At 38.1% G+C, this 27,463-nt stretch overlaps 2 protein-coding genes across 6 annotated transcripts; one reads left to right on the top strand and one right to left on the bottom strand.

Moving 5' to 3' along the window:
• Positions 1–228: 228 nt before the first annotated feature.
• Positions 229–11,589, bottom strand: LOC149009877 (transducin family protein / WD-40 repeat family protein). The gene is made up of 4 exons (XM_089161969.1): positions 10,604–11,589; positions 2,521–2,622; positions 911–1,555; positions 229–767 (listed from the first exon to the last, which is right to left on the bottom strand). The coding sequence occupies exons 1-4, from the start codon at positions 11,246–11,248 to the stop codon at positions 603–605; spliced, it is 1,557 nt and encodes a 518-aa protein (XP_089018095.1). The 5' UTR covers positions 11,249–11,589; the 3' UTR covers positions 229–602.
• A 3,406-nt stretch (positions 11,590–14,995) lies between these two features.
• LOC149009876 (receptor-like serine/threonine-protein kinase ALE2) lies at positions 14,996–27,320 on the top strand. 5 transcript variants are annotated; one of them, XM_089161467.1, is made up of 11 exons: positions 14,996–15,155; positions 15,267–15,585; positions 18,030–18,113; positions 18,662–18,727; positions 18,820–18,933; positions 19,013–19,129; positions 19,250–19,624; positions 19,720–19,977; positions 25,457–25,846; positions 25,926–26,166; positions 26,310–27,319. In XM_089161467.1, exons 2-11 carry the CDS (start codon positions 15,528–15,530, stop codon positions 27,019–27,021), a joined length of 2,415 nt encoding a protein of 804 aa, XP_089017593.1. In that variant the 5' UTR covers positions 14,996–15,155; positions 15,267–15,527; the 3' UTR covers positions 27,022–27,319. The 5 variants fall into 5 exon arrangements, with proteins under 5 accessions (XP_089017593.1, XP_089017591.1, XP_089017594.1 ...); XM_089161470.1 differs by lacking the exons at positions 14,996–15,155; positions 15,267–15,585 and adding exons at positions 15,592–16,560; positions 16,998–17,078 and having other exon boundaries at positions 26,310–27,320; XM_089161465.1 differs by having other exon boundaries at positions 14,996–15,585.
• Positions 27,321–27,463: the final 143 nt, after the last annotated feature.

Genomic DNA, 27,463 nt, shown 5'->3' with positions numbered 1-27,463 from the left:
CAATAGCCACAGGAACCGCAGCTTCTTCCCATTTTCCTTACATGCCCTTGCCTGCCTTTCATCATACATGTATTATGGGACCTAGAACATCTTCTTGATCCCTGCTGTCAACCTGAGGCTTCTGAAGTGGAAAACCACACAAGCTTTTGACTTAATTTGCTGGGCTTGAAAGTAATCCAGAATCATGTGGTTGACAAGTCTATGGTCATTCTAAGCACCTTTCAGTAAGAACATGAAACACATATATCAAGCATATTGAAATTGAATAGCCCTAGCTGAAAAATGGGGCTGGTCACTAAAATTGAAACAAGATTTACAAAGTCATAACAATGTTTGGGGTGGCAAAGGAAACCGAACATTTACAAGTTTGAAAAATGGGGCAGGTCACAAATTTGAAACAAGATTTACAAAATCATATCAACATTTGGGGCCGCAAGAAGGAAACCGAACATTTACAAGTTTATGAAAGAATATGCCGCGAATGGAGGAGTCAGAAACAAGACTTAACAAAACCCTCCTCAAAAATCGTTTCAGTATCCACAAGGCTGTTCATGAAGTTGGTTTTTTTATCCCACTTTTTCATGTCTGCATCATCTCAGTTTTTATTCGATCTTTTTACTTGGTCCCCATATCCGGATGCTCGAATCATCACTAGCCGATGCCAACATTTGAGGCCTTACCGGGTTCCAGCTCACAGAGTTTACAGTAGATGAATGGCCTGACAATATCTCGAGCGGCATGGTTTTTTGATGGTGCCAGATGTAAACCTGCCATTGACATGCACTTAGAACTATTAGTCATCCAACACACTGATGTTAAATTCTACTGGTGACCTTCTAAAGTTCAGTGCTGGAAAGTAGATATAAGTAACAATGACGCTAGAATTGAAGCGTTTCAAAGCGAAGGTTACCTGTGCATCCTCACTACCGCTGGCAATGAACCTGCAATTTGTCCCACCAAAGCAAGATCGGATCACATACTTCCCATTCTTGTGACCCATAAACTTCATTGGTGCGACATCATGGACAAATGTCCCACCAATACGCCACATATGGATCTCTTCGTTGGTAAGATTGGCTATCAAAAATTCACTGTCTCTGGAAACTGAAAGAGACGTAATGCCATGCTTCTCTGAGATGACATGTTCACAGTCAATCTGCAAGTCATATAGCCGGATTTCTGTCTCACTAAAGATACCGATCAGATACCGACCATCTGGTGTCACAGCAAGATCCAAGACCCTGGGTACTCTGGCCCCACTCCATGCTTTGACCTCATTGCCTTCGAGATCGCAAATGGAGATGCACTTATCAGCATCAAGTCTGCCAAAAACCAGCCGCTTCGAATCGGGAAACCATGCACATGAACAGACAATGGGGCTCTGTTCACCAAATGTATGCTTACATGTGCCTGTTTCCACATCCCATAGCTTAAGCACATCTGCATTGCCGCATGTCAGCAACATTGTGTCATCAGGGCTCCATGCCACAAAAGAAACAGGCTTTTGGTGGCTGCGCAGAGTGTGTTTCAATGTTACACTACCTTCTTCCAATACCTAGCAGAAAAGTTATAAGATATTTAGGATCACAGTGGCTGTGCAAAGTATATATTTATTTTCATCTAGTTGGCCTCTCCTAGTCACCCATGTGGAGGGATAATGTGGTCAAGCCCTAACAATGCATTGGCATAACATGGAGATGAAAGCATGTTCAGGAGCTTGCTCATGTGACTATTCTGTTACAATCCTCGACATCCAATGTACCTGAACCCATGTGACAGTGTATGTGCATAACCATGTCCAAGTTGTGTCAGTACATGGCCATGCATGCGTCCTACACAACACCTGTGGGCACGGGCTCTTGAAAATCTATGAGTGTCTATGAATACAAGGAACAAAGTGAAACTGAAACATGGCACTTATAAAGATGTCAGGTCATGAGCTTGATAAGATTCACATTGATTAATACAGCAAAGGCATTACATGGAAATGGAAGCATTAAAAAGTATGACATCACATGGGGATGGAAGCAGCTTTAATATAATATATTGATATTTTAACATGACATGGAAAAAAAGCAACATTATAAGTATCTCAAAGACAACAAATTCGCCAAATTGGCAAGTTTTGTAGACCTCAAGATCAGAATGGCATCACACGGAGATGTAAATTCAGCTTTGGAAACAAGGGTTAATTGCAGACTCACTAAAATCTATTTTCAACTATTGCATGTTAAAATTATTATTTTACACCAAGAATGAAACTTTAAAGATGGTCCTTCAAAGAAGCCAGCTTTGCTAATGAGGTGAATTCAGTGAGTATTAATAGTTAATAGCGCAAGTTTGGCAATCCTATCTTCACCCACTAACATTTTTGACAATATTCATCAGGGAGAGAAAGCAATCCTTTGACAAGCAAAGCACCCAAAGAAGGAAGAAAGTGATAGACAGAAGAGAGAACAAGAAAATGCTTTTACTCCTGTTTAGCACCTATTGCAATGAGGTGTTAGATTTATCCCATACCTTCCATATGATAGCTGTGCAATCCCTTGATGCTGATGCCAAATATTCCCCATTATGTGAAAATTGCACAAACCAAACTTCATTATGATGTACAAGTAAGATCTGCAGCAACAAGAAAGATCAGACCAAATGCTGCATATATTTTTTTTGGTAAGGAAAAGAGGGGATGCAGTAGCGGCGACCTAAACCAAAAGCTGCATATTTAATACATGGTAATATTTAAATTAGATGACCAACTCCTACCATGGCCATGAAAAAGACACAAGGCTTAAGCCCTAAGGGAAAAAAAAAATTAAAGATCTTGACGTGCAGCTTTAGAAGCTCTCCCGTTCAGCTTCACTGGGCATGCCCCTTTCATATGAGATTTTCAGTTTCTCTCCTTGGCAGAGAAGTCTCCCACCCCACCAACCTCTGCTTTTCTCCTTTGGGTTTCAATTTGGGTGGTTTCGGTGATGATTTAACAAAATTCTATTGCACTAGATATCAAAAAAATGTTGTGCATATCTCACAAGTCACAACTATGCTCCAGGGCCCTGTACAGAACTAACCCCACTATGACTCTTATCGCTTGCATAATTAGATTTGCCCTCCATATGAATATTCCCCAGCTGCTTCACAAGCTAGAGCATCTGCTAGGAGGAACTGGTTCTACCGTTCTAGGTTGCCAACAAATGAGGAGTTCTCCTAGTGCTTTGGCTTGCCTAATTAGAAGAACTATATTCAAGGGACAGTCAGAACAGGCGGATGGATAGCCACAACTCACCAAAGATTAGTCTCCCTCAATGATGAGATGATTTGTTGGCCATGTTAAATAAATTAGAAGTTGTAGAATGATGACTTTGACTTCAGCACTATTGGCATCTTACTTCCAACAGAACCCAGGAGAGAGAGAAAAAGAGGAGGGGAAAAAAGAAAAGCCCCACTCACAGCTGACAACAGATTATCCAAACTGCTATCAAAATCTAAGTTCCATATCCGCCATTAAAATCTAATTGCTTCTTGTTATACATACAACTTCAAAGGTTTTAAATATGACTATTATGTAACAAACTGGCAATCCACAAAGCCCTTCTACTGAAGAGAATCAGTAAGTATGAACCCCCCCCCCCCCATCTTTATCTACTTCTTTTCTTTCTCTGCAATATAGGTAGTAAAAGGTAAAGATTGTACCCCACAGAAGAAACCCAAAATAAAAGTGATGGTCACCTAGGGTATGGCATGACTAGTATGGAATTAAATCACTCCTCCAAATAGTTTTATCCAAAGGCCTCCTTGCACATGACCATGCCACTACATGAGTCTCTCATGGCTTCTTATGTATTGGGGCCACTCCAAATCAGCTTCTAGTTTTGCCACACACCCATCTCAACTTCTTCATTTTCAGAACACTCATTATCTAAATGTTTTTGCCAAGAAAAAGAAAAATCTACATAATGCTACTAGCTGCCTAACATTGCATACAATACAGCATAGCAAATTGTATGATTGTGCTACTATTATTATTATTATTATTTTAGCTTTTAGTTTTTACAGGAATACATAGATCATGCAACATTCCAGATACATCTTTCACTTCTATCCTAATCTAATGCTTTGTCAAACTTCATCTTCTGAATCCCCTTCTTTATTTATGATTGATCAAATATACCTAAAATAGTCAACTTTATGGGATCTCCCATTGTTACTGAAATTATACATTACATACTCTGTCTTCGTTTCTGCCTACCGTACAACGTTTTGATTCCCAGGTTTTAATCATTGTCTTCATAGGCTCCATAATTCTAAGTCAGCATCAATCCATTCTTTGTCTCATTCACCCAAATAGCATTATTGTAACACTAGCAGCAACCCTAGAGAATCAGAACAAGCAGAGGAAAAAGAGAAAAATAAGACAGAAGGAGAAAATGAAGAGAAGAGGGCAGAGTGGTTTTGCAAGAAACTCTCCCCCTTACCCATGATTTATTAATAGGCAACAAAACAATCTAAGTTTAGGAATAATTTCCTACACCGGGTTACACAAAAACAGCAGCTACATAAATAGAACCTAAGCCTAGCAATGAGCCTGCTTGTTTGCCAAGATTGCTTGACAATCGACCTACAAGGAATTGATTGTCAATCATGCAACCAAAAATAGAAACATAATCAATAAGAAAACAAGAATCTAACCTAAACTAGGAACACAAAAACTAGCGTATCTAATCATGGTAGGGACAAACCCCCAACACATGAGTCGTGAAGATATTCAAACAATTAGCCAAAACCGTACTCAATGGAACCTCATCTTGGATGTCTCTGGTCAAATCATTCATGACAAAAATACACAACTATGTGCTCAAAATTGATCGGTGCCAACTGCAACTGAGAATTCACTACCTTGATCCCTAGTGGTCCTCACACTAGGTTTTTGCACCATCATACACATCTTTAATTATGTCCACTTATTTCCTTGAAGCACTTCTCTTATAAATACTTACTAGAATAGCCTTCTAGGGACTCTAGCATAAGCTTTTCTAGGTCAATAAAACCATATGGAGATCCTTCTCACAATCTCTAAATCGTTTCATGATTTTGTAAAGAAAATAATTAGGTATATTGTGCATCTTCAAAGCATTAAACCAAAGTGGTTCCACATAATAGTATTTCTTGCCTCATAAATCTAAATCAACCCTTCTCCACAATTTCATTGTCTGGCAATAGTATTATGGCTCTATAGTTATTACAGATCTAAATATCACATATTTTTGTAAATTGGAACCAAAATCCTTCTCCATTCATCTCGCATTTTCCTCGTGCTCATGTTCTTATTAACAGCTTGGTAATCCAATTTGGACCATAGATTCCTAAGCTCTTCCACTCCTCTATTGGGACCTCATCTAAGCCTGGTGCCATGCCTACTTTCATCCAAATCTCTCACAAAGTTGTTTTTACTTGGGACTTCATTATTTTCATATGTATTTCTGACCTACGTTGTGTGCTATCTTGATGGATAACACATTCTTGTAAGACACTATCACTTCAAAAGTCTTCATTTCAGTTTCTGAATTAATCTTTCTGCTCTCCTTAATGTACTAATCCCTTTATTAACACTTCAACATGTTCACTTTTAGTACATAACATGGTTAACATTTTCAACATCTTTCTGCTCCTCTCTCTCTCTCTCTCTCTCTCTCTCTCTCTCTCTCTCTCTCTCTCTCTCTCTCTCTCTCTCTATGAAAGAAAGAAATATCATTAACAGAAAAGGATTACATTGTCAAGTGTTCCTCCAGATATGTAGGTATTACTCTGGAGGCTCTAATCAACAGATTCAGATACATCATTTGGTGAGAATTAAGATCGGTTACAAAATTGGCATCTACGAAGAACTTAGACACCTGTTGAAGCAGAGATAAAAGGCAGTACAGCCAAGTTTCTTTAGGTTCTGGTAAGAAGTTCTTAAGCATGGGGCCATTAGAGATAATATTTACAGGCCTCCTATCAGTAAATAACTGTAATTTTTAGGCTTCAAAAAGACCCTTAACAAATGGTAGCAGATTCCCTTGCTCTACACTTCCTGCTCTATGAGGCAGTTCCCAACCTGCACTAGAGAGGAGCACCAGCTTCCTCCATTCTGATCTCCTACTCCATATCCTGCGATCCAGAGTTCTAAGTTAGGAGATGAAATCCATTGAAAAGGACAATTGTAGGATAGATTAATCAGGTTATTGATCAGTTATTGATCAGGGTAGGACTATGGTCATTGTTATGTGGCCACAAGTTCAAGTGCCTTGCTCCTCATTTTAGCCATCTTATAGCAGCCTTTTCCCCTTCGTTTGTGCTCAATTTTTATAAAGATCTTCATGCTTTCTCAGCCTTCTCCCACAAGTTTCTCAGCTTCATTCTTGGTAAAGTTATAACTTTATCAAGTTTGCAACATCCTTAATGCTTTACAACAGCTGAATACAAGCTTTGTTAGTACTTATTAGGTCATGGTGTTTTATGTACATCACCTTAGTTGTCAAAGCATCTCCTAGGCAACGCCTAAGTATTGCTTCAGCAACTAAGTGGTTTTCTTTTTTTGGAAGGGGGGGGGGGGCACAAAGCAATACTATGCTTTTTTTTAAGCCAATAAAACATTGCTTTGGCTACCTAAGCAATGCCTATACACCCACCCCCATCTATCTTTTAAGTTCTCTGTCTTTGCCTTTTTTCTTTTTTCTTTTTCCCTTTTCCAGCCCAGCCCCATCATTTTATGTCAATTATAAATCTGAAATTTAAGTCTTCAACAGCCCTTTCCCTTTATATTTATAATTCTGTTTTATATGTCATTGTGTTGTGAGTTGTAAATCTGTGATTTAAAGCCTTAACAGCCTTTTTCCTTTTTTAATTATAATTCTATTTCATATGTCATCATGTTGTGAATTGCAAACTGTGATTCAAGTCTTTGTCAACCATCTTTTCCCTTTATATTCACAAATCTATTTTATGTGTTTATATTGCAATTTTGTTAGCTATTAGACTATTTCTTTTTGGGTGATAAAATATATTATTAACACCCCAAAGGGAAAGAACAAAGAACAAGGGGGGACAGAGAGAAGGGACCCTTGGGTTGGGGGGGGGGCAATCTGGTAACTAAGGCTTGGGAGAAGTCAAAAGAGAGCTATCTAGACCCCAGGTAACAACAATGGGTCTGTTCCTTAGGGCATTTGCGAAAGAACTACAGGGGGAGAAGGGTAATGATTAACATCATTGCAGATGGCCTTCCCATATCCAGTCAGGAGATCTAGATTCGGTAGTCCATCTGTGCAAGTTGCACTCAATCCAAATCTGCGAGATGCAAGCACCAACCATAATGGCCTTTGAGGGCAAAGGCTAACTAGAGGAACTCAGTCTCAAACAGTCGTCGACAGCTGGAAGTCGGCCGCAAGGTGGCAACGGCAAGAAGCCAGATGGATCTGGTAAAGGGGCAAGCAAAGAAGAGATGGGGGATGTCTTCATCAGAGGGGCATAAATGCAGGAGGGAAGCAAGAATTGAGCGGCTAATGAGAAGGGACTTGGTGGGAAGAGAGAGAATGAGGGTCCCCCAAATTGTAAGGGAGTGACGTGTGTCCAGTGAACCTGACAAGGGAGGACCAAGGCACAGGGGAAGGGGGATCAGATGAGGTCCCAAGTAGAAGATGTGGAGAAGCACTAGTCTGGAAGGGAGCCAGAGGAGTTTATCACAGGGTGAGGGAGGGGTAGGCAGCGGAGGCTAGATTGTGCTAAGCTCCTTAGGGAAGGGGGAAGGGGGGGACCAGAAGCCTAAGGAAATAAAGGAAGAGAGGGGGAGTTTTTGGGGATGCCTAAGGAACAAACAGCCTAGGCTCCCACACCATGGAAGAGGATGCTGGAAGGGTGCCACAGATCTAGCTAGAAGGAAAATATAATTGTTATTTTATAAAAAATAATGATTACAATATGTCCCTCTATATTTATAGAAAAAATAATTATTACAATATGTCCCTCTATGGTTATACCACTTGGGCAACACTTACGCAAGAGCTTGAATCCTTTGGAATGCCTAGCGCCTTGATAACATTGTACACCACAATAAGGGGAGTGCTTTTAGATACTAGATAAATTGCTCATTATTTGCTAACCTATTCTAACTAGGATAGACTCAAGCTTCTAAGCTGTTCTCATCTAATTGGTTAAATCTATACATAGAGGGGGGTAGAGAAGGAGGCCATACCTATTGGTTGCCAGACTCTCAAGCGACTTTCTCTTCCTTCGTTCTCTTCCTATTGGTTACCAGTTTCTAAGTTTTGTTATTGTTACATTTTAATGGTTGCTTGAATTTGATCATTCCACCACCAAGTCTCCCTAAAGGAATGATGTTGCCCTTTCAATTCTCCTACAACATCTTTACCAACCTTCTTTAATACTATTAGACTATTAGCCATCATGTACCTTTACAGTCTTTATATATCAGTCTATTAGACCTTCTATTAGAAAGAAATTTATTTGGCTACTATGGGATTACTTTTGAAAGTAACTAAATATTCCTCTCTTTTCAAAGAAAGTTTTTGCAATGGATGAGTAAAAAAATTTTAAATTAAGGTCCCTCATCCTTCTCTCCAACCCATACACTGTATGCCTTCATAACCCATAGTCTCTTCCAACATGCCCATTTAGGTCATGCCCTACAATTATTTTTCCCCTTGACTAAGACCTCTTACTAAACTAATGCAGTTGTTTGGGTTCTCTAGGGATTGGATTTGGTTTTCAAGACACTTCTCCGGCACTACTATTTGTGATATAGTTGGCAAATTGGTGTTTAACGCTTTGATCTCTCACTTGTGGTGGGAGCCATCTGCTTTGATGCTTTAGCAAGTCTTTTTCCCCATCCTCTAGTTTGTGACACCATAAGGAACAACACTATTCTTGTCTCCTAGAGTTTAGGTTCTTCTTTTTTGCCAACTAGAGGTTTTAATCTCATCTCCCCCTCCACTCCCCCCCCCCCCCCCGCTTTACTTTTCTTCTTGCCCCTTCTTTCTTTTATATTGTCTCTCTCCCCTTTTAGGACTTTGGTTAATTATTCATCCATCAGGAAGAAGAAAAAAAATCTCATCCGCTTTACAAATTAGGGACTAGATTTGAATAGATTTCAGATGCTGATCAGGACTTACATTAAGGTTCCATTTCCTAGACACTAGCTGGCACAACTGTTCCATCTTTTTCTGAACCATACAACTTTTTCAAACTCAAAGAAATATTGGCACTTCCAAAATTAAGACCCACCTGATCTGGTCAATCTTAGGATCCAAATCTATGTAAGCATTGTGTCAGCCAAAACACTTCTGAATTTATTTTCACAAGCAAATAATTGAAAAAGATGGCTGACTTTAAAAAATAAAAGGCCAAGGAGGTACAAAAAGTACAGTGTCTGTACATCAGCTTGCCTTGTTTAATCCCCAACACAGAAGACAGTAGTTCTGATATTCAAAGATGATATACCATCAAAATCCTAACTTAAAAGGAAACGAAAAAGAATAATAGCATATCACTTCCAACTTTCCATATTATTTGCCTGGAATTACCAACTAAAGTTTCAGAATACACCTCAACCACTTCCCAGGAGACACTGATAAACCAAGTTATAGAAAGTCACTACAGTGTACAATGAGATGACCTCAAGGTTTAAAGCTTGGTTTCATAGATCATATTGGACACCTCCTACATAATTCCGGCTGACCCTAGCTGATATTCATAGGAAGATTGATGGTATCAGCCATTTACTAATGGATCACTGCCAGCAAATCTGGATTCTGGATACTGATCCTGATCTTGATTGGCCAATCTACCTGTTAAATCGCAATACCTAATAGCATGGGTTAGCAAATTCAATTAAGCAAAATCTCAGCTCATTAATGTATGCTGTGATCAGCATATACATTAGGTATTCTATATAAATTGTGGAGAACCTTGATACTTATCTCCTGATTTAAGGCTTTTAGTAACATGATTGTTGACATTTATAAATTTTTTCTATACATCTACTCTCAACATTACTGCTCTCTAATTTAGTATCTTTCAAAATTTTTGCCTAGCCATGAAGTAGTTTCCAAAATGGATGTCTGGGAGCCAGAAAGAATGCACAGAGGTTACATATTATGTTGGTAACAACAACACACTGTTTCCTTGTACAACTCCACAAGGACCAGGGGCATGGTACATAATTCATTCTTTGATGCAGAAAATGAAGAAACAGATTTTGTACAGCAGAGATTAAAAGCTGGTATTTACCAAAAAAAATAAAAAATTAAAAGATGGCATAGATTGCATCCCTTCTTTGTTGTTGGGAACTTCCTCCAACCCTCTCTTGTTAATTCCATCTTTCGTTTTAAATATCAAATGATCTGTTAATTATGAATTAAACTCTGTTCCCAGAAATTAATCAAGAATAAACATAGGTCATCACCTATCCGGTTAACTAAGGAAATTTGACAGTGCGTCAGTGCGTGTTGAAAATTTGACAGTTCACTACTAAGAAAATTATAAAAGCAAGACTCATTTAAGTACTCTGAGCAATCACTAAAAAGAAGAGTAGAAGAAGATTAAAGCCCACCTGCACAGTCTCAGTCGGTATTTGATCACGGCCGCAGGAATGGTCCTCATACGGTGAAATTGTATCACACGAGTTGTGGTAGATACAATGGTCCAACTGTTTAGTAAGTGCCATCTCAACCAACTCTTCCAACCTTTCCTTAGGTCCTACAATTGATGGAGGAAGCTTCTTCTCTATCGCATCCAACAAGCTCCGTCTCAAATTTTTACCATGAATAGCCTCCATGCTACCAGGCTTCATGTTATTGAAAACAAGTTCATTCAAGAGCTGGTGCAATTTCTTGCTAGAGTCTGCTTCAAATATAGAAACGTGCTTTCTGACGAGATCCAAAGCAGCGGCGGGTTCTCCACGGTTCAAACACTCCAAGATATGCTGTCTGACGATCAAGAAAGCAGCTGAAGCTCGACTTTCGTCTTTCCAATTCTCAATTTCAATAAGAGTGGTGATACTAGCATCCCAATTCCCATTAAGAATATCGTCTGCCAGCAACAAGAATTCCGATGATTGGCCCGCAATTCCAGATTCAGATTCCAATTTTTGTGCTGCATTTTCATAGCCCATCGAGCGAAGAGACTGGATAATAAGTCTAACAAATTCGTTTTTCTTGATTATACCTTTTGGACCGACTGTAGCTGAATTATCCATTGGAGTCGTCGACTTTGGGACAGTTCTGCAAATCTTGATTGACCTTGTTAAACTCAAAATCTCTCGTGTTGCCCTCTGAAATCAGCCAGTGAAACCTATGCTTGCCAAGAAAACAAGACTTCTCACCGAGCCACTCAGAGTGACGGGCAAGAACACCAAAAACTGAAGAAAGGAATCCTCCGAGAGGATTAAAACCTCAAAACACGCAAAGACATGAAGAACGGAACAAGAATTGAACAAAATGACTAGGAATTTCAAATGCCTGGAGGCTGGAAAAGGAATGAATTTATATGGATTAAACGAAGAACTGAAAAAACAGTGAGATTTTCAAAGCCGAGGTCTCAGTAGAGCGCCGAACTGACATAGATGACTGTAGCTCTTGTAGAGTATCCATTTTTTGAAACTGAAATGAAAGATTCCGATCCAAGGATCGATAATCGATAAAATCAATATTCCAAAGCAGCTTTTTTTTTTCTTTTTTGGGTAAACGATATTAATTTTTCTTGGGGTTGGGTAAAATCGTAAAAGTAATTGAGTTTTCAGTTGAGATTTGAGGGTGGTTACGTCATGGATACCAATCCCACGGCTAGAAAGAGGATAGCTCACTTCAAGAACCGTTTCAGTCGTTAAATATCAGTTGTAGAAGCACAGATGTTTTTTTTCAAATTTCAAATCTTTGGATTCATTAATGTATAATTTATACTCATTTGGTTGTGAAAGCGCTAAACATTTGCGCATTCACAAAAATCACATCGACCAAACAGTTAATTTTATGAATTATAACTCCATAGATTTGAAATCTCTAGATATTTAAAATCTCTAAAATCATGTAACCAAAAATGCCCTAAAGTAAAATGGTTTATGCTTTTTACCATCGGAGGTGGTGGTTTAGTGGTAGCTCCTATGTCTTAGGTTCAAATTTCTTCCTCTGTTTTTTCACATTAAGCAATTGTGTGCTCTTCAACCTGGACATGGGGTCACTACCCACTTTTGGGGATTATATGACTTACGGTGGTGCTATGCTAATAGGGTTAGTGCTTGCGCTGGTAGTTTCACAGGGCTAATGCTTACATAGATCAAATTCAAAAGTTCAAACATTATCTAATAAGGGGCGCAAGGATGACAGCCTCTATTGGTGCTACGCTAACAAGGTAAGTGCTTGTGCTAGTAGTTCACAGGGCTAATGCTTGTATAGTTCAAATTCGAAAGTCCAAACATTGCCTAGTGACGAGGAACACAAGGACGCCACTATTGCATCCCTTCCCTTTTTTTCATTTTACCAAAAAAAGGTGTTTTTGTTTATCAATTTATTTTTCTATGCAGGAAAAATACACTCATCATAAATATTCTACCCATTGGAGTTTCGTTTGAGAGATAATTCTTCCACACTCAGAGAGTGGGAGATGTATATTAATATTATATGAATTACAATTTGCTAATGCAAGGTTGGTGGAGTGGTAAAGATCCGTACTTCTCAGTGGAGAGGTCTTGGGTTCGACCTTTGTAGACGCATTACATTCGACCCTTGCAGACAGCATTACATTCCCATTAAAAAAACTACGGTGGATTTGAAGAAAAAAAAGAAGAAGCAGTTGATGTGAGATACATATGCTTTGGTACTTGGTTAGAATCCTAACTCCACCTGAGATTTTATCTTCTTAGTTTGTGTATGTGGTTTCTTCCCATATTGATTTGTCAAGCATTAATTTGACTAAAAATAAAATAATAATAATAATAATAAATATAGACTAGTCCATTGCACCTCAAAAAGTACAATGTTTCGATTTAAATTTAACCCATCAAATTTCCAATGCTAATTAGTTTTCTTTAAAGTTTTTAGTTGTTTTTCCATTTATTAGATTTAGCTATATCAACAGGTCCCTAAATGCTCATGCAGAGTTTTTCGCCCAAGGCTTCAAAGTCATTCAGTTTAATAGGTTTTGGGGTTTATCTCTACTAGCTTGTATTGTAAACCTCTCTTTGCTTGTCTTAAATCTTCGATTCTACTTCAATTTTGTTCAACAAAAATAAAATAAAAAAATCCAATGATGAGACATTATCAGCTAAATTCATAGTTACTACAAAATAAAAGAAAAAGATAAATGAATCACCCAAAGAGTTTAAATGTTTGTCGCATAGTAGTAGCTCTAAATGTAGAGGTAAGAAGACCAAAGAGTACCCCTTTTCTCTTTCTCTTCTCATTCCGAGCTTGAATCACCTCCCCATTAGAGAAGAACAATTTGCTCTCTTGACGTTTATTCATCACATAATAATAGATGGATACATCAAGTGGCGGAACCACGTCCCCCCTTTTTTTTTTTAATTTTTAATTTCATTATTTCCTTGTTCCCCCCCCCTTAATATTATCACTCACTTTATATGTGAAATACCATTATTTGTCTCCCCTAATACTAAAAATAAATTTTTAAAATAAAAATGACGGCTATAGCCTATAGATGTCATTCTTAATCATTATCCAACGATTACCATTAACCCTATATTTTTTAAGAAGTAAAAAGTTAAAACTTAATTTGAAAGTAATTAATTACCAAAAAAAATAAATTTTGAAAGTAATTCAGTATCCATAAAGTTCCCCCTATTTAGCTAAAATTTGCAAAAGTACATGTTGAATTTTTCCTAAATTCTCTCAATTCTTCTAGTATTATTTTCAGATAACTTAGAAAACCACAAAGGCAAAAACCAATTGATTTTTTTACTTTTCAATTTAATTGCTGAACTAATTATTTTTTCTAACATTATATTGAAATAATTATTTAAGTAATAGGTATTTCTCTATTTTGTATGTCATTCTTTTCATAAAATAATAATATAATTGGTTATTTTATTAATTATTAAATTAATTACAAATAAAAAATTATATATTTGTATAATTGAATTGAACTAATTATTGAAGTAATTGTTCTATTAAAAAAATTATTGAAGTAATTTAACTAAAATATAATAAAATAATCCAACAGTGGATGCCTTATAAATATTGATGCACTTATAAATATTGAAAAAAATAATAAATAAAAATCTCGTAAATTTCATGTGGGTTCTATCTATCTCTTATGTGAGATTGAAAAGTGTCAATGGAACAAATTGTTCTTCTCTAATGGCTGGACTCTCCATCCCTTGGGTTTATGCGAAAAAGCTTGGATCCTGCGCATTTAATGCGCAGGATCATCAAGCCGAAATTTCGATCTCGACAGTTGAATTTCGACGGTCGAGGTCGAAATTCCTATCCCACCACCCAAAATAAATGGCTTGATGGTCCTGCGTATTTATTGCGCAGGACCCAAGCAAAATCCGGTTTATGCTGGCCCTGAGTCATTGTGATTGATTTGAAGAACACTCGAATGGGCCAAGGGTCTCTCTGTCTTTTTTGCACGTGAATGTGAAGTGGGCCCATGAGTCTTTAAGCGGGGTTCGGTGTTCCCTGCTGAATTATTGATTCACTTTTTTAATATTTCAAAGATCTTGAATCTTTTTGACTACATTCAACAACGAGCCAAAATAAATATAATCTAAAAAATTGCAAAAGGTAAAATAAAATATAAAAAAATGAGAAAGGCAAAAATCTTTCTTCTTTGTTTTGCTTTAGCGTGGCGCTAGAAATTCTCAAATAATAATAAAAAACAAAAAACAAGGCCTTTTTGGAGAAAATGCTAAAATCAAGGAGCCTAAATGCAAAATCTAATAAAAAGCAAGCAGTAACAGAGTGAGACTAGAAATGGTAGTTTCTTGCCATTCGACCCCCTCTGGTTGTTCTTCAGGTTCTATCTCTCTCTTCTGTGCTGGTGCTGGTTGTCTTGCCTCTACCCTATTGCTCTGCAGTTGGTGCTCACTAGTTAATCTTATTTTCTCACAAAACTTTGTTCTTACTCTCTCACTCGTTTGCTTCGAGGTACTTCGTCAAGATCTATAGCTTTTCCCTCTTGTCTCTTTCGCTTTTTCTTCCTGACACCGTATCTGCTGTTGTCTCACTAGAACTAAACCTAAATATTCTTTCTGGAAGCTTTCTTGTGTTTCATGGATCTGCAACGTCACCAGCATTGGTCTTCTAGAGCCAGTATTCCATGACTACATGGCTTTTTAGTGTCCCTGTGGTCGCAGGCATCATGCAATCGTTCAGCTTGGAGGTGGAGGGGTATGAAGGTTTGGGACGATGGAATGGGTTTTATGGGGACTTCTTCGAGTGTCTTCATTTCCAGTTCGTCGCATTTGGGTTTAAGTTCTGTGGTTTTATCTGAAATGAACTCAAATTTGAGAAACGAAGATGCAGTTACTGATGATGCTCCTGCTTCCTCTGTTCAATTTTATTTATTCTGGCTCCGGTACAGTTGCTGATGTGCTTGTCTTGCTAACATTTTCTTTTTTGAATTCTTAGGCATTCGTTCTGTGCAGTTGTTTCTAACATTAATTGCCCATTTACTGTATCCGCTTGTTGTCTGTGGAGTTCGCTTTTGGTATAGATTTGCTTTAGAAGTAGAAAAGAAGCCAATTGGGTATTGCAAGAACTGCATTACACTTTGGAAGAGCTGAAGTCCTTTTCAGTTTGTGGTGCCTTGATAAGCGATTTCCCTGTCTGATGAGTGCTGGTAGGTTAGACTTACATTAGATTAGGTTCGTCTGAGGTGCTGTGTCATTGGTCCTGATTTGAGTCAGAAACTTCCGGGAGAGTTTGCTATGAACATGTGGAGAATTATTAGTTATTTGCGGCAGATGTTTTATTTTTTTGTTGGGTGAATGAAAAAAGTTCATTACCAAATGAAAGAAGCGGGAGGGAAATACAAAGAGAACCAAGAAGGCTCCATATTCAACACGTTGATACCAGGCCTTGCAACAAAGCTAGAAGGGCACACAAAGAAATACAAAGCATTAGGCAAAAATGGGCCAAAATACAATTTAGCCTGTTTGGGAGCATCTTGTTAAACAGTTCATATGAAGTTTAAGCGAGATAAAATTTTGAAATATGAAGTTAAGTCAACCAACTTTGCAAATGCAACTTGAGATAGTGGCATGATTGTCCTAATTGTTTTCATTGCCTTCATGAAAATATCCTTCTCACGATTCGGAGAAGCTTATTAGTTCTTGCTGTATTGCATTAATTTACCTGTGTCTGAACTTGGTGCAGAAATGATGTTTCTCCTTTGCTGATAACAGAGTTGGTGACTTAGTCCTTTGCTATATTTTGCAATGGTAAAATCTGAACTTTTTAAGGACCGTTATTCGCAGCCTCACCTGTTTAAACCAATCATTTCACGATGAAATCTTAGAGACGGGGCTGCATACTGTTTCCGAACTATCAAGTGAGTTAATTCTTCGTACCGATAATTGACCTTAAGAACCTGCAATGAAACACAGGTCATACCAATTGCCTCATTCTTAACCATAGCATGAGCAATCCTAACTCCATACATTAATTTTTGCCACAACCCCCCCCCCCCTCCTTTTTTCCCTCCTCCTCCTTAACTTTAACCCAAACTGATTGAATTGGTTGCCTACAGTCTGTGACCCGTAGCCATTAGTAGATAATAAGTTGGTAGACTATATTGTACAACTCTTCCAATCGAAAGGACCATGTTTTGACAAACAGTTGCATACATGAATGTAGGTTTCCAGAATTCCAATACAAAGAGCTTACATTTTATTTTCACCAATTCCAATAATCACTAAAATATTTATGAGATACTTTTGACATTTTAATACATTATATGGGTGGGGAGATGATACTTATCACTTGCAGAGGGAAAGAACCAATGTTGCTAGTTGCTAGGGTGAAAAGATTATTGGATGAAGTATTCCTTAACAAAGGCCTTCTCTCCTGGTATTAAGTACATTTCTTCCTGTACAATTAGTTCAATTTGTTTTATTGAATCAAAGAATGGCCTGGCATCATAGTTTCAAGTGCCTTGGTGGATTGAATTGTTTCACTGCTTTCTCTTTCCATGAAAATTTTGTGTAGAAGTCTAAGGGGGAAGAAATGTGTCATTGTTGTGCAGAAGCAGATCCGCACACATGCATGCTTTTTTTTTTTGGGGGGGGGGGGAGGGAATGTTATAGAAGAGGATAGAAAGGGAGAATGTGGGGAAGATAATTTTATAAATCAATTATGGTACTCTTGAAGCTGCTAGCTTTGAGATCTTTTCCCTGAAAGAAAGCCGACTATGATTTTCTGTGGATGAATATAGATTGACCCAAAATGGTTCCACTATCACCCTATGGGAAGTCAGAAATTTACCAAGTCCAATGGTTGTGGTGTTTTAAATAGAGGCTGACTAGTATCTGACGACTATTGCAAAGACGCTTTTTAAATTATCCGGTAATGCAGGTCTATGGATGTGTATACACAGATGATGGATTTATTCCTAAATGCTATTTAGATTGAAAGAATAGTAGCAAACCCTGTGCCACTGCTCTTATCATGTGAATTGATGGGTATGAATATTCACATGAGTACGAAACTCACTTGAATATTTATGGCACTACTATATAATTTGGGTTTGCTTTTGGCTTCAGATATGCATTTTAGTTACCAATGGAATCCAAAAGCAGCTGATGGTGTGGTGGATGATTTGGCAAAACAAGGGCTTTTGAGATCATGTCTCTGTTTTGGAGATGACTGCTTTTGTGAAGTATTATAATATTATTTATATGCTCTTGCTACAAGATTCTTGGGGTCTTAGGTCTTTTCTAATTTTCATGGTGTTGAGTAGTGGAGTTTGCTTCCCCTTTCCCCACACTTAAGGATGCTAATAATATTGTTTTTCTTCTGTAGGGTATCCGCTACTACATATAAACTTGTCACCTTCAATGCAGCCAACCCGACCACTGTCGATGAGAAAAATATCAGAGGAGCAGGGTAAGATCCATGTTTTTTACATAGCCTCCTATTATCGTTCCATATGAATTGTTTGGTTAGTGGGAGATGGCCTGCCTTTAATAATATGTAGTAACAACAAAAACAAAATTAATAATACTAAGTAAAAGTAGAAACTTTGGAAATGACAACAACAATTATAATAATAATAACATAACAACAACTTAAAGTAAAAATAGAATAGGAAAATTAGGCAAGCATAAAGGTTTTAATTCTTTATACCATTCCAACAACAACAATTATAATAAGAATAACCTAACAACAATATTAAAGTAAAAACATAATAGGAACTTAGGCAAGCATAAAGTTATTAATTCTTTATACCATTCCAGTAATCAGTTTAAGGGTTTTCAAATTTTCTCCTATTTGGAGTATATAGTATGGGTTTTTATCTTTTCTGTATAAACTGCCTGTTAGCTTGTGCGATCTATTCTGTCGATCTCTTTAATAGTTTTAACCTTCATTGTTCTCCGTGGCATCTTTTCATTAACAATTTCTTTTACGAAGAGAATATTCATCTGACAACTCAGGCTCATTCTTGTATTCTAAAGGGCGATCCTCCTTGCATATTCCAGCAGTAATACAAGCAATTCAAGGTGTTGGTCTAGCTTCTTCGCATACATTTGGCTGAAGATCTGAAATCTATCATTGAAGATAATATCTGAGGCTTATCTTAATTTTTTTGCAGGAAGAGTGTTGCCATCAAACCTGGAATTTGCTATACCAAATGCACTCCAACGATGGAGAGTTGAACACTCTTTTGGACCATCATCTTCACCTGCCCCTTCTCCAACATATAGAGGTTTTGTGTTATGATCAAACTCTTTACTCCATGCTCTTGTGTTTTAGTTGTCTCTTAATGATAAATCCATCTCTTTCAGGCCCCGTAATCAGTCCTAGCAGTAGTCAGTCACTGAGACCTCATCGTCATCATCAACATCACTATCATCATCAGGAGAGACCTATTGCTGTCTCACCATCTCCATCTACTGTTTCAGGTGGGGATGTTTTAAAAATCTTGTTTGAGTTCGTTAGCTGTCTTAGTTTTAGTATTGTATCGTTGTCGGTTTCTTTTTATCTTTGATTTAATTAGCAATTATTTGGACATTGGAATGCAGCAGGCTGTGATGAAATCATTTGTACGGAGCCTTTTACTTCAACTCCATTTGGTTCACCTTGTGGCTGTGTATTGCCTATGAAAGTTGAACTTCGTCTAGGCATATCTCCATATGAATTTTTCCCTCTTGTCGTAGAACTAGAGATTGAGGTTGCAGCAGGCACTTATCTGAAACAAAATCAAGTAAAGATAATGGGTGCTAGTGTTGATGTTCAAGATCAAGGGAAAACGGTGGTAGACATTAACTTGGTTCCACTAGGAGAGAAGTTTGATAGCACTACTGCTGCACTAAATAATGACAGATTTTGGCAAAAAAAAATGCACATAAATGCAACTCTTTTTGGTGATTATGATGTAATATACATCAGGTATCCTGGTAATAACCTTTACTCCCTTAACCTTTTCTGTTCCTCCTTTGATGATCCTTCTTTGGGTCTGTCATAGTTTACTCTCTGAAAATTTCACTGTCAGGGCTTCCCTCTTCACCACCATTGGAGGACTCCCACGGTCCTGTTGGAAGTGGAGACCATAAAAACCCTATCATGGCAGATATTCATGGCAAGAATCAGAAGATGAATGTGAGAACCATTGGCATTATTGCTTTCTCTGCATGCGTTCTCTTCTTGGTATGCCTTGGCATGTTTTCCATCCTCTTGAAATGCAAGAAAGTTGGAAGGACATCTGCAACTTCTGGTCCTGCAGTGACATCCTCTGTAATTAAAAAACCTGGTATGATGTTATTTTTATCCAACTATTCTATTAGTGGTAGAGCTTGTTATGGTTAGGAATCACTTGTTTTAACAGCTGCTGTGATAATTTCTATTATTTCTTGAGAATGAATTCTTCTATTATAAAGATGGTTGAACTTGCAGTTTCAAATAAAAAAAGAGGGGTAATCAACTCATCGAGTATGGGGGACAAATTTTTTTTTTTTGGGGGGGGGGGGGGGGGTGGTTGAGAGTGGGTGTTTTGTGGAGGACATAAGCATAGAGCAAGGCTTAGCAAGAAAACAGGATTTCATATTGAGGCTTATGCTAGTGGTAGTGGGATAGGATGGCAACACTTTGCCAGCTTCTTGTAAGCTGGTAGCTCCAATTTGTCCAGAGGAGGTTTGTGGGGGGGGGGGGGGGGGTGGTTTTCAGAGTAGGAGGGTTGTGGAGGAGGCAGCAAGTAGAATACATAAGCATAGAGCAAGGCTTTGTAAGAAAATAGGATTTCATATTGAGGGGAATAGGATGGCCAACACTTGGCCAGCTTCTTGTAAGCTGGTAGCTCCAATTTGTCGACGGGTGAGTTAGTCTCCATGAGACTATTTTATTACTTGTTAATTATAACCTCTCAATAGAATTTTTTTTGGCATTTAGATTCATGAGACTAGTTGTATTACCTACTGATTATAACCTTTTGTTGAAGTATATGCTAGTCTGGACTATTTTATTGTTCATGTTACTGTTCACGTGAACAGTAAAAACTGTGTTACTATTCACGTGAACAGTAAAAACTGCATAGTTTCTATTTCTAATGTAGGAGTCTTTCTACATAAGTTTTGATAGTTTCTAAAAAGCATAGTTTCTATTTGGGTGGTAGTTTATATTTTCATAACTTTCTATTTTAGGAGTTAGGAAGTTACTAAAGCTGTAATTTTTTGTTTCCTTTTCTCTAGAGGACAATTACTTGTCTCTCAAGTTGTATTAGATTCATTAGAAGCTATAAATAAAAGGGCTCTATGATTCTAGACTCTTCAAGCAAGAATCACAAGCCTCTTCTACTAGTTCTTCATCTCTCTTCTCTTCTTCTTCTTCTTCTCTTTTTTCTTTGTTCAAGTTCAGCTGCTGTTTTTGATTATTTAATGCTTGTTTTCTAACATGGCATCAGAGCAAGTTTAATCAACCTAGGACTGTTTTCTCTCTCTTGGTTGCCCAGTTTTGTTTTGTTTTTTTTTTTTTTTTTAAATAATTTTTTTTATAATTTTTTTTTAATCTAGGGCAGCCCCAACCTTCGCTGCAGTAATTGTGAATGGCTGTCCTTTGACTTTTAAAGCACCAAGTATCTTTGTATTAATACTACAAAAAGGCCCCAACCTTTCTGGGGATATGTCTATCTACCTATTTGATTCAATTGAGGCTGCTACTACCCTGTTTTTTTTTTGTGCAAATCTGAATTTCAATCTGCACTATACTGATGTCTTGGGATTCCTCTTGATTCTTGCGAAGATATGCCCATAATTCGGATTGCAAGACCTAAGTATTGTCTTCCATTGTTTGCGCTATAAGTTCTGCTGCAAGTCGTATACTAGAACCCCTGTTTCATTGAATTTTCCTGTTCTGAAAAATTCTGCTGCTACTGTCTTGCTTTACTACCACTTCTATTGTTTATTTCAGAATCAAGTTTAGCCTTTTTTTATCTAATACTTCTACAAAGACCTAGAGGACTACTTTTCCATCATATCAAGATCTGTTAGAGTTTCAAATCTAGCACAACTTTGCTGCTATGGTTCGAGATCTGATATTATCTGCTACTGCAACAACTATTATTGCACTTCTTTCGAGTGGATTGCTGCAATGACTACTACAATTTTGAGATTCCAAGCTGATTCAATATATTTTTTTTCTTGATCTAATTTGCTCCTACCTAGGGTTAGCGGTGGTCCATAATTTTTTTCCCCCTTGGTGCACAAGACTTTGTCCTGTGAGACGATTTTCTGCTGCTTGATCAACTTTATTGGTGAATAATACACTGCTATGTGGCTGCTACTTTTCCTTCTTGGGTTTCTTTTGTGTTCATACTTAAGATGCTTGTCACTGGTCATCATTAATTGTCCACGTGTAATGCTACACGTGAGGGGGAGAATGGTACCTTATTCTATATCTACTCAAGATGTGCTGATGGATATTATTTGTGAAGATCTTTGCCCTCAACTTATGGCATTCTACAACAATATCATTACCTATCTTTACCTGTATTGTCCTTTACCTAACTACTTGGTCCGTAGTAACCCATACTACCTTACCTACTTGGTCCGCAGTAATCTACACTGTCTTTTACTTTACCTACTTGGTCCGCAATTACCCATATTGTCTTTTACCTTACTTGGTCCATAGTAACTCATACTGTCTTTTACCTACCTATTTGGTCCGTAGTAACCCATACTACCTTACCTACTTGGTCCACAGGAACCTATACTGTTTTTTACCTACCTACTTGGTCCACAGTATTTAATATTGCCTTTTACCTACCCATACTTTACCTATTACTTGCCTTCTTGTGAAGCATTTATATGGTCATTGGAGTTGCATTTTTGAAGATTTAGCGTGGATATTTCTCCCTACTACCGGCATTATGTGGATGGTGCTTTTTGCCTACCTACTACTTGGCTTCTTGCAAAGCATTTATATGGACTTTGGAATTACAATTTTGAAGATTTAGTGTGGATATTTCTCCCTACTACCGGCGTTATGTGGATAGTATCTTTGATCCTGCTATACTTATGGACTTTGTTCGTCTTCAACATCGTCGATTGTTTTCATTATTGGATGGTTCTTTCGACATGAAGAATTAAAGTTTTTTTTTAAATTGGTGTTGATTATCTCCTGAGTGAAGTTTTCTCAGTGTTTATCAACGTCTGCCATTACTACATGATTCAAGATTGGTGCTACCTTTCAAGTTTATTCTTATTGTGCAAGCTGAAGTTTTCTTGGTGTACACTCCATCTTGAGGGGAGTGTTTAAGTATATGCAAGTCTGAACTATTTTACTGTTCACGTGAACAGTAAAAACTGTGTTACTATTCACGTGAACAGTAAAAAAGCAGAGTTTCTATTTTTAATATAGGAGTCTTTCTACATAAGTTTTGATAGTTTCTAAAAAGCATAGTTTCTATTTGGGTGGTAGTTTCTATTTTCATAACTTTCTATTTTAGGAGCTAGGAAGTTACTAAAGCTGTAATTTTTTGTTTCCTTTTTTCTAGAGGACAATTACTTGTCTCTCAAGTTGTATTAGATTCATTAGAAGCTATAATAAAAGGACTCTATGATTCTAGACTCTTCAAGCAAGAATCACAAGCCTCTTCTACTAGTTCTTCATCTCTCTTCTCTTCTTCTTCTCTGTTTTCTTTGTTCAAGTTCAGCTGCTGTTCTGATTATTTAATGCTTATTTTCTAACACCTTTCAATAGAAAATTTTTGCCATTTGAATTATCACAAGTTTTATATGTCTCATGGAGGGCAACGATCCATGTAACTGACCCCATTTAGTGGGACACCGCTGAGTTTTTCTTTCTGTATGTATTGCCAAAGTAATGGGAAGGAAAAGAATACCTTTTGATTGATATGAAATTGGATGACTGAAAGGTGTAAAACTGACTGTTTAATTCCTCCCTAAATTCCAGTCAAATGAAAATGGGTAGTTTCAAAAGATGTATCTCTGAGCTGAGAGGGCTTTACCTGCCAGCCTCACAATTATTTTGGAGTGGTTATGGTCGTAACACATTCATCCTGGACAGCTCTAGTGAGAGGATCCGAACCTTTAATGGATGGTCCAAGATAACATGGAACTGGGGAATGCACTTCTTATGAGTGTCTTACAAACTCCATTTGGTTTATGGCAGAGCTTCCTTCCTGCCATTCTTTCATGTCATTCTCCACCTCTATCAGTACCTTGTCAAACCTTAATTGAAGTTCTGCAGTTCTGCCCAGAAATCCCTATTAATGTGTCTGCTGCAAGGATATAGATCATGTTGCCACTGCCTGGGTGGCCACGTTTCACTCTCTTTTGCAAATTCTATTACCCCACTCTGCTGTTCTTGGGTTCTTCCCCAAGGATGCATCTGGCTGGATGGAAATAATGGAGATGAAAATTACATAAAACTGGGAGAAAGAAAAAAAAAAAAAAAAAAAAAAAGAAGAAGAAGAGAAATTCCTTTGGGGGTGTGTGTGAGGAGTTTTGTCTAATGAGTGTTTGGACGATTAAAATGATGTGAAGCTTAACCTGTCACAAATATTGTTTAATTAAGGAGGAAAAATAGAAGTTGAAAAGTATTGACAGTGGAAACTGCTGCACCTTTGAGAAATTCTGGATATATGATTTATACTTCCACCAATGAAACAAGGGGAAATTGCAAGTGGTAGTTACTATTTTACACTTCCTTGCATTTCTGTCCAATCAACAGCTTCCTAAAGAAATATGGTACTTTGAGTTCCCCTTATTGTCGGGTAGTCTGGCAGATAACCTGAGGTTGGGAGCTATTCTGGAGCATGTTTGTGGTTCTTAATCCGTCCTAAGCCATTCAGCTGTTCTGTCAGTGAAGTTCACTCCTGACAAAAAACTAGGTTCATTAGGGACTTTCTTGTCATGTAGTGTTAGTTCAGTTAACAAAACCACTATAGAAAGGAAGTTCCCTTAGTCCTTTTCCTGTGAAAGTGAAACAAAGCCATCTCAAGTCAGTGGCAGTGGATCAGTACCAGCCTATTTCTGAACTCTGAAGTTGTGTATTCATCCTGAAAAGTTACCGGAACAAGAACAGATCTGTCTGAGTTTCTGATCTTGTTTTCTACCTTAGAATCTTTGTATAGGAATTTATTTAGAATCACAAGTATACTACAACCTCATAGGCGCTTTCTTCTGCTTAACAAATCTGTTTTTTTTTTTTAATTCTTTTTCTTGGAGGTATGTCATGGATGGAGAGAGCTTGTCACCGCAGAATTCTTCTGACATGATTGTGAGTCACTGTATCAAGGTGGCTGCCGCCCAGGGAGGCGGGGGAGGGAAATGGTGAGGTTGCTCTATGTAGGGGTCCATTTCTAGAATGGCCTCTCTGTGAAAGCAGGGTAAGACTGTACATTATACCCCTCACCAGACGTCACAGTAGCTGGAGCCCCATGCACTGGGAACACCTTATATATTATTTGTTCAAATCTACTTTGCTTAAACTACTGGTTTTACATGTATCCATGTGTAATCTGAGTGTGGTTATATCTCTCAGTGTTTCTCTGATACATATCCAAGATGTTTCTTCAAGTCACCTTTCTAATATGTTTCCCAATATTGATCTTAAAAACCTTGATTTTTCTTCCCTATATTGAATTTGATTTGTTTTTCCTCTTTTCTCCAGAAGCTCTGAATTTCTGATTGGCTGACTGGTCATGTAGACTCCCAATTTTGATTGGTTCTATAAACAAAATTAGCATCGCTAAATTAGTATTTTGATTGCAGGCATCAAGTCCAATGTATCCAGTAGTATGGTAACCTCAGCATCGGTATCTCTTGTTTCCACCATGGCTACTCTCCTACTCTCTGTTGAGACATTTAGTCTTGCTGATCTTGAGAAGGCTACAGAAAAGTTTAGCTCTAAGAGAATTTTGGGTAAAGGGGGATTTGGATGTGTTTACCATGGGAACATGGAAGATGGAACTGAAGTTGCAATCAAGTTGCTGACAAGTGGTAGCGAGAATGGAGACCGTGAGTTCATTGGAGAAATTGAGATGCTAAGCCGATTGCATCACCGTAACCTCGTCAAGCTGATTGGTATATGCATTGAAGAGCACACCCGCTGCTTGGTATATGAGCTTGTTCCTAATGGGAGTGTTGAGTCCCACTTGCACGGTACGATATATACATAACCTTCTGTAAATGTTTTTTGCATGGCATGTGGTCCTGTAAATGATTTGTGGATTTGGTTTAGGTATTGACAAGATTAAAGGGCCTCTTGATTGGGATGCTCGGTTGAAAATTGCCCTTGGTGCGGCAAGAGGTCTGGCATATCTTCATGAGGATTCTAATCCTCGTGTCATTCACCGGGATTTTAAGGCCAGTAATATTCTCTTGGAAGATGACTTCACCCCCAAGGTCTCAGATTTTGGTATGGCAAGAGAAGCAACTGAGGGAAATCAACATATTTCCACTCGGGTTATGGGAACTTTTGGGTAAGTGAGCCATTCTCATAACTACTATAATGTGGGATCTTAGATCCCTTGTTATCTTCTTACCTTTTCATTTTGATTTACAATACCAATATACCTGCTCTCCTTTTTCGCTTCTTAAAAAGAGAAAATTCACAAACCTGCAGGTATGTTGCTCCTGAATATGCAATGACGGGGCATCTACTTGTGAAGAGTGATGTCTATAGTTACGGGGTTGTGCTGCTGGAGCTTCTTTCAGGAAGAAAGCCTGTAGACATGTCTCAGCCTCCAGGACAGGAGAACCTTGTTACATGGGCCCGGTCACTACTGACAAGTAGGGAAGGTCTAGAGCAGTTGGTGGATCCTTCCTTGCATGGAAACTATGACTTCAATGATATGGCAAAGGTGGCTGCCATAGCTTCAATTTGTGTACATCCAGAGGTGGCTCAGAGGCCTTTCATGGGTGAAGTTGTGCAGGCACTGAAACTCATCTACAATGACATGGATGAGACCTGTGTGGATTGCTGTAGTTTGAAGGAGTCATCTGATCGTGAATGTGAGTTTAAGGGAGATCCAGGCCCTTCTGATAGCAATTGGTGGAATGCCGGTGGGATTACTCCTCACTTAAAGTATGGTTATGCTTCTTCCTTCGTAACAATGGAGCACAGTTCAGGTTCGCTTGAAGGGATAGATAACAGGCCACTTTCAACTTCTAGTTTCACTGGGGAAGGAGGACCATTATCAATGAGACACAGCAACAGATCAGGCCCCCTAAGGACAGTCCGTAGCAAACTAGCCTTCTACAGGTTGAGGGGTAGTATTAGTGAGCATGGGGGACTTCTTTCAAGGCGTGTCTGGAGTGACAGTTCCTGGGTTTGAGTTTTCTTCTGTATTATTTTCTAGTGTACAGTTCTATGGAAGGGTGTGGATGTTGGTTTACCATTCATTGTGGGAGATTCTAATTTAGAAGTCTTGATTCAGCACTGCAAAATGTTAGAAATGTAATTTGAGGAATCCTGTATTATATTTCAGTTGAATCCTAAATGTTAAGTGATTAATTTGTTTGAAAACTTCTCTAGTTTGCAGGGCAATTCTCCTTGAATCCCCATGGTGATGCTTCATATGATTTGATAGATTTATCACCTTTACTTAAAGAATTGGATTCCGTTTGCTGCTAAATGTGGGATGCATATCAAAGGTTGTGAGGTGGACATGGATTATTGTTACGTGTGATCCGAATTCTTGTATCTGGTTTTGAAGATTGATGAGTACCAGCAGATCACTGATCTTCATCTGGATGGGGGTGTGGGGATTAGCCTGT

Source organism: Hakea prostrata, chromosome 7 (genome assembly GCF_041222555.1).
Source record: "Hakea prostrata isolate BN-2017 chromosome 7, UWA_Hpros_2, whole genome shotgun sequence".
NCBI lineage: Eukaryota > Viridiplantae > Streptophyta > Magnoliopsida > Proteales > Proteaceae > Hakea > Hakea prostrata.
Note: the sequence above shows the minus strand (reverse complement) of the source record. Positions and strands in the feature narration are given on the sequence as shown.

Coding starts and splice junctions, on each gene's coding strand:
- LOC149009877 (XM_089161969.1), bottom strand. CDS start 11,248: ATGGATAATTCAGCTACAGTCGGTCCAAAAGGTATAATCAAGAAAAAC. Junction 2,623..10,603: donor TACCGACTGAGACTGTGCAG/GTGGGCTTTAAT, acceptor TTGTTGCTGCAG/ATCTTACTTGTACATCATAA. Junction 768..910: donor GCGGTAGTGAGGATGCACAG/GTAACCTTCGCT, acceptor TGTCAATGGCAG/GTTTACATCTGGCACCATCA.
- LOC149009876 (XM_089161467.1), top strand. CDS start 15,528: ATGCAGTTACTGATGATGCTCCTGCTTCCTCTGTTCAATTTTATTTAT. Junction 18,728..18,819: donor AGTAATACAAGCAATTCAAG/GTGTTGGTCTAG, acceptor ATTTTTTTGCAG/GAAGAGTGTTGCCATCAAAC. Junction 25,847..25,925: donor TGTTGAGTCCCACTTGCACG/GTACGATATATA, acceptor GATTTGGTTTAG/GTATTGACAAGATTAAAGGG.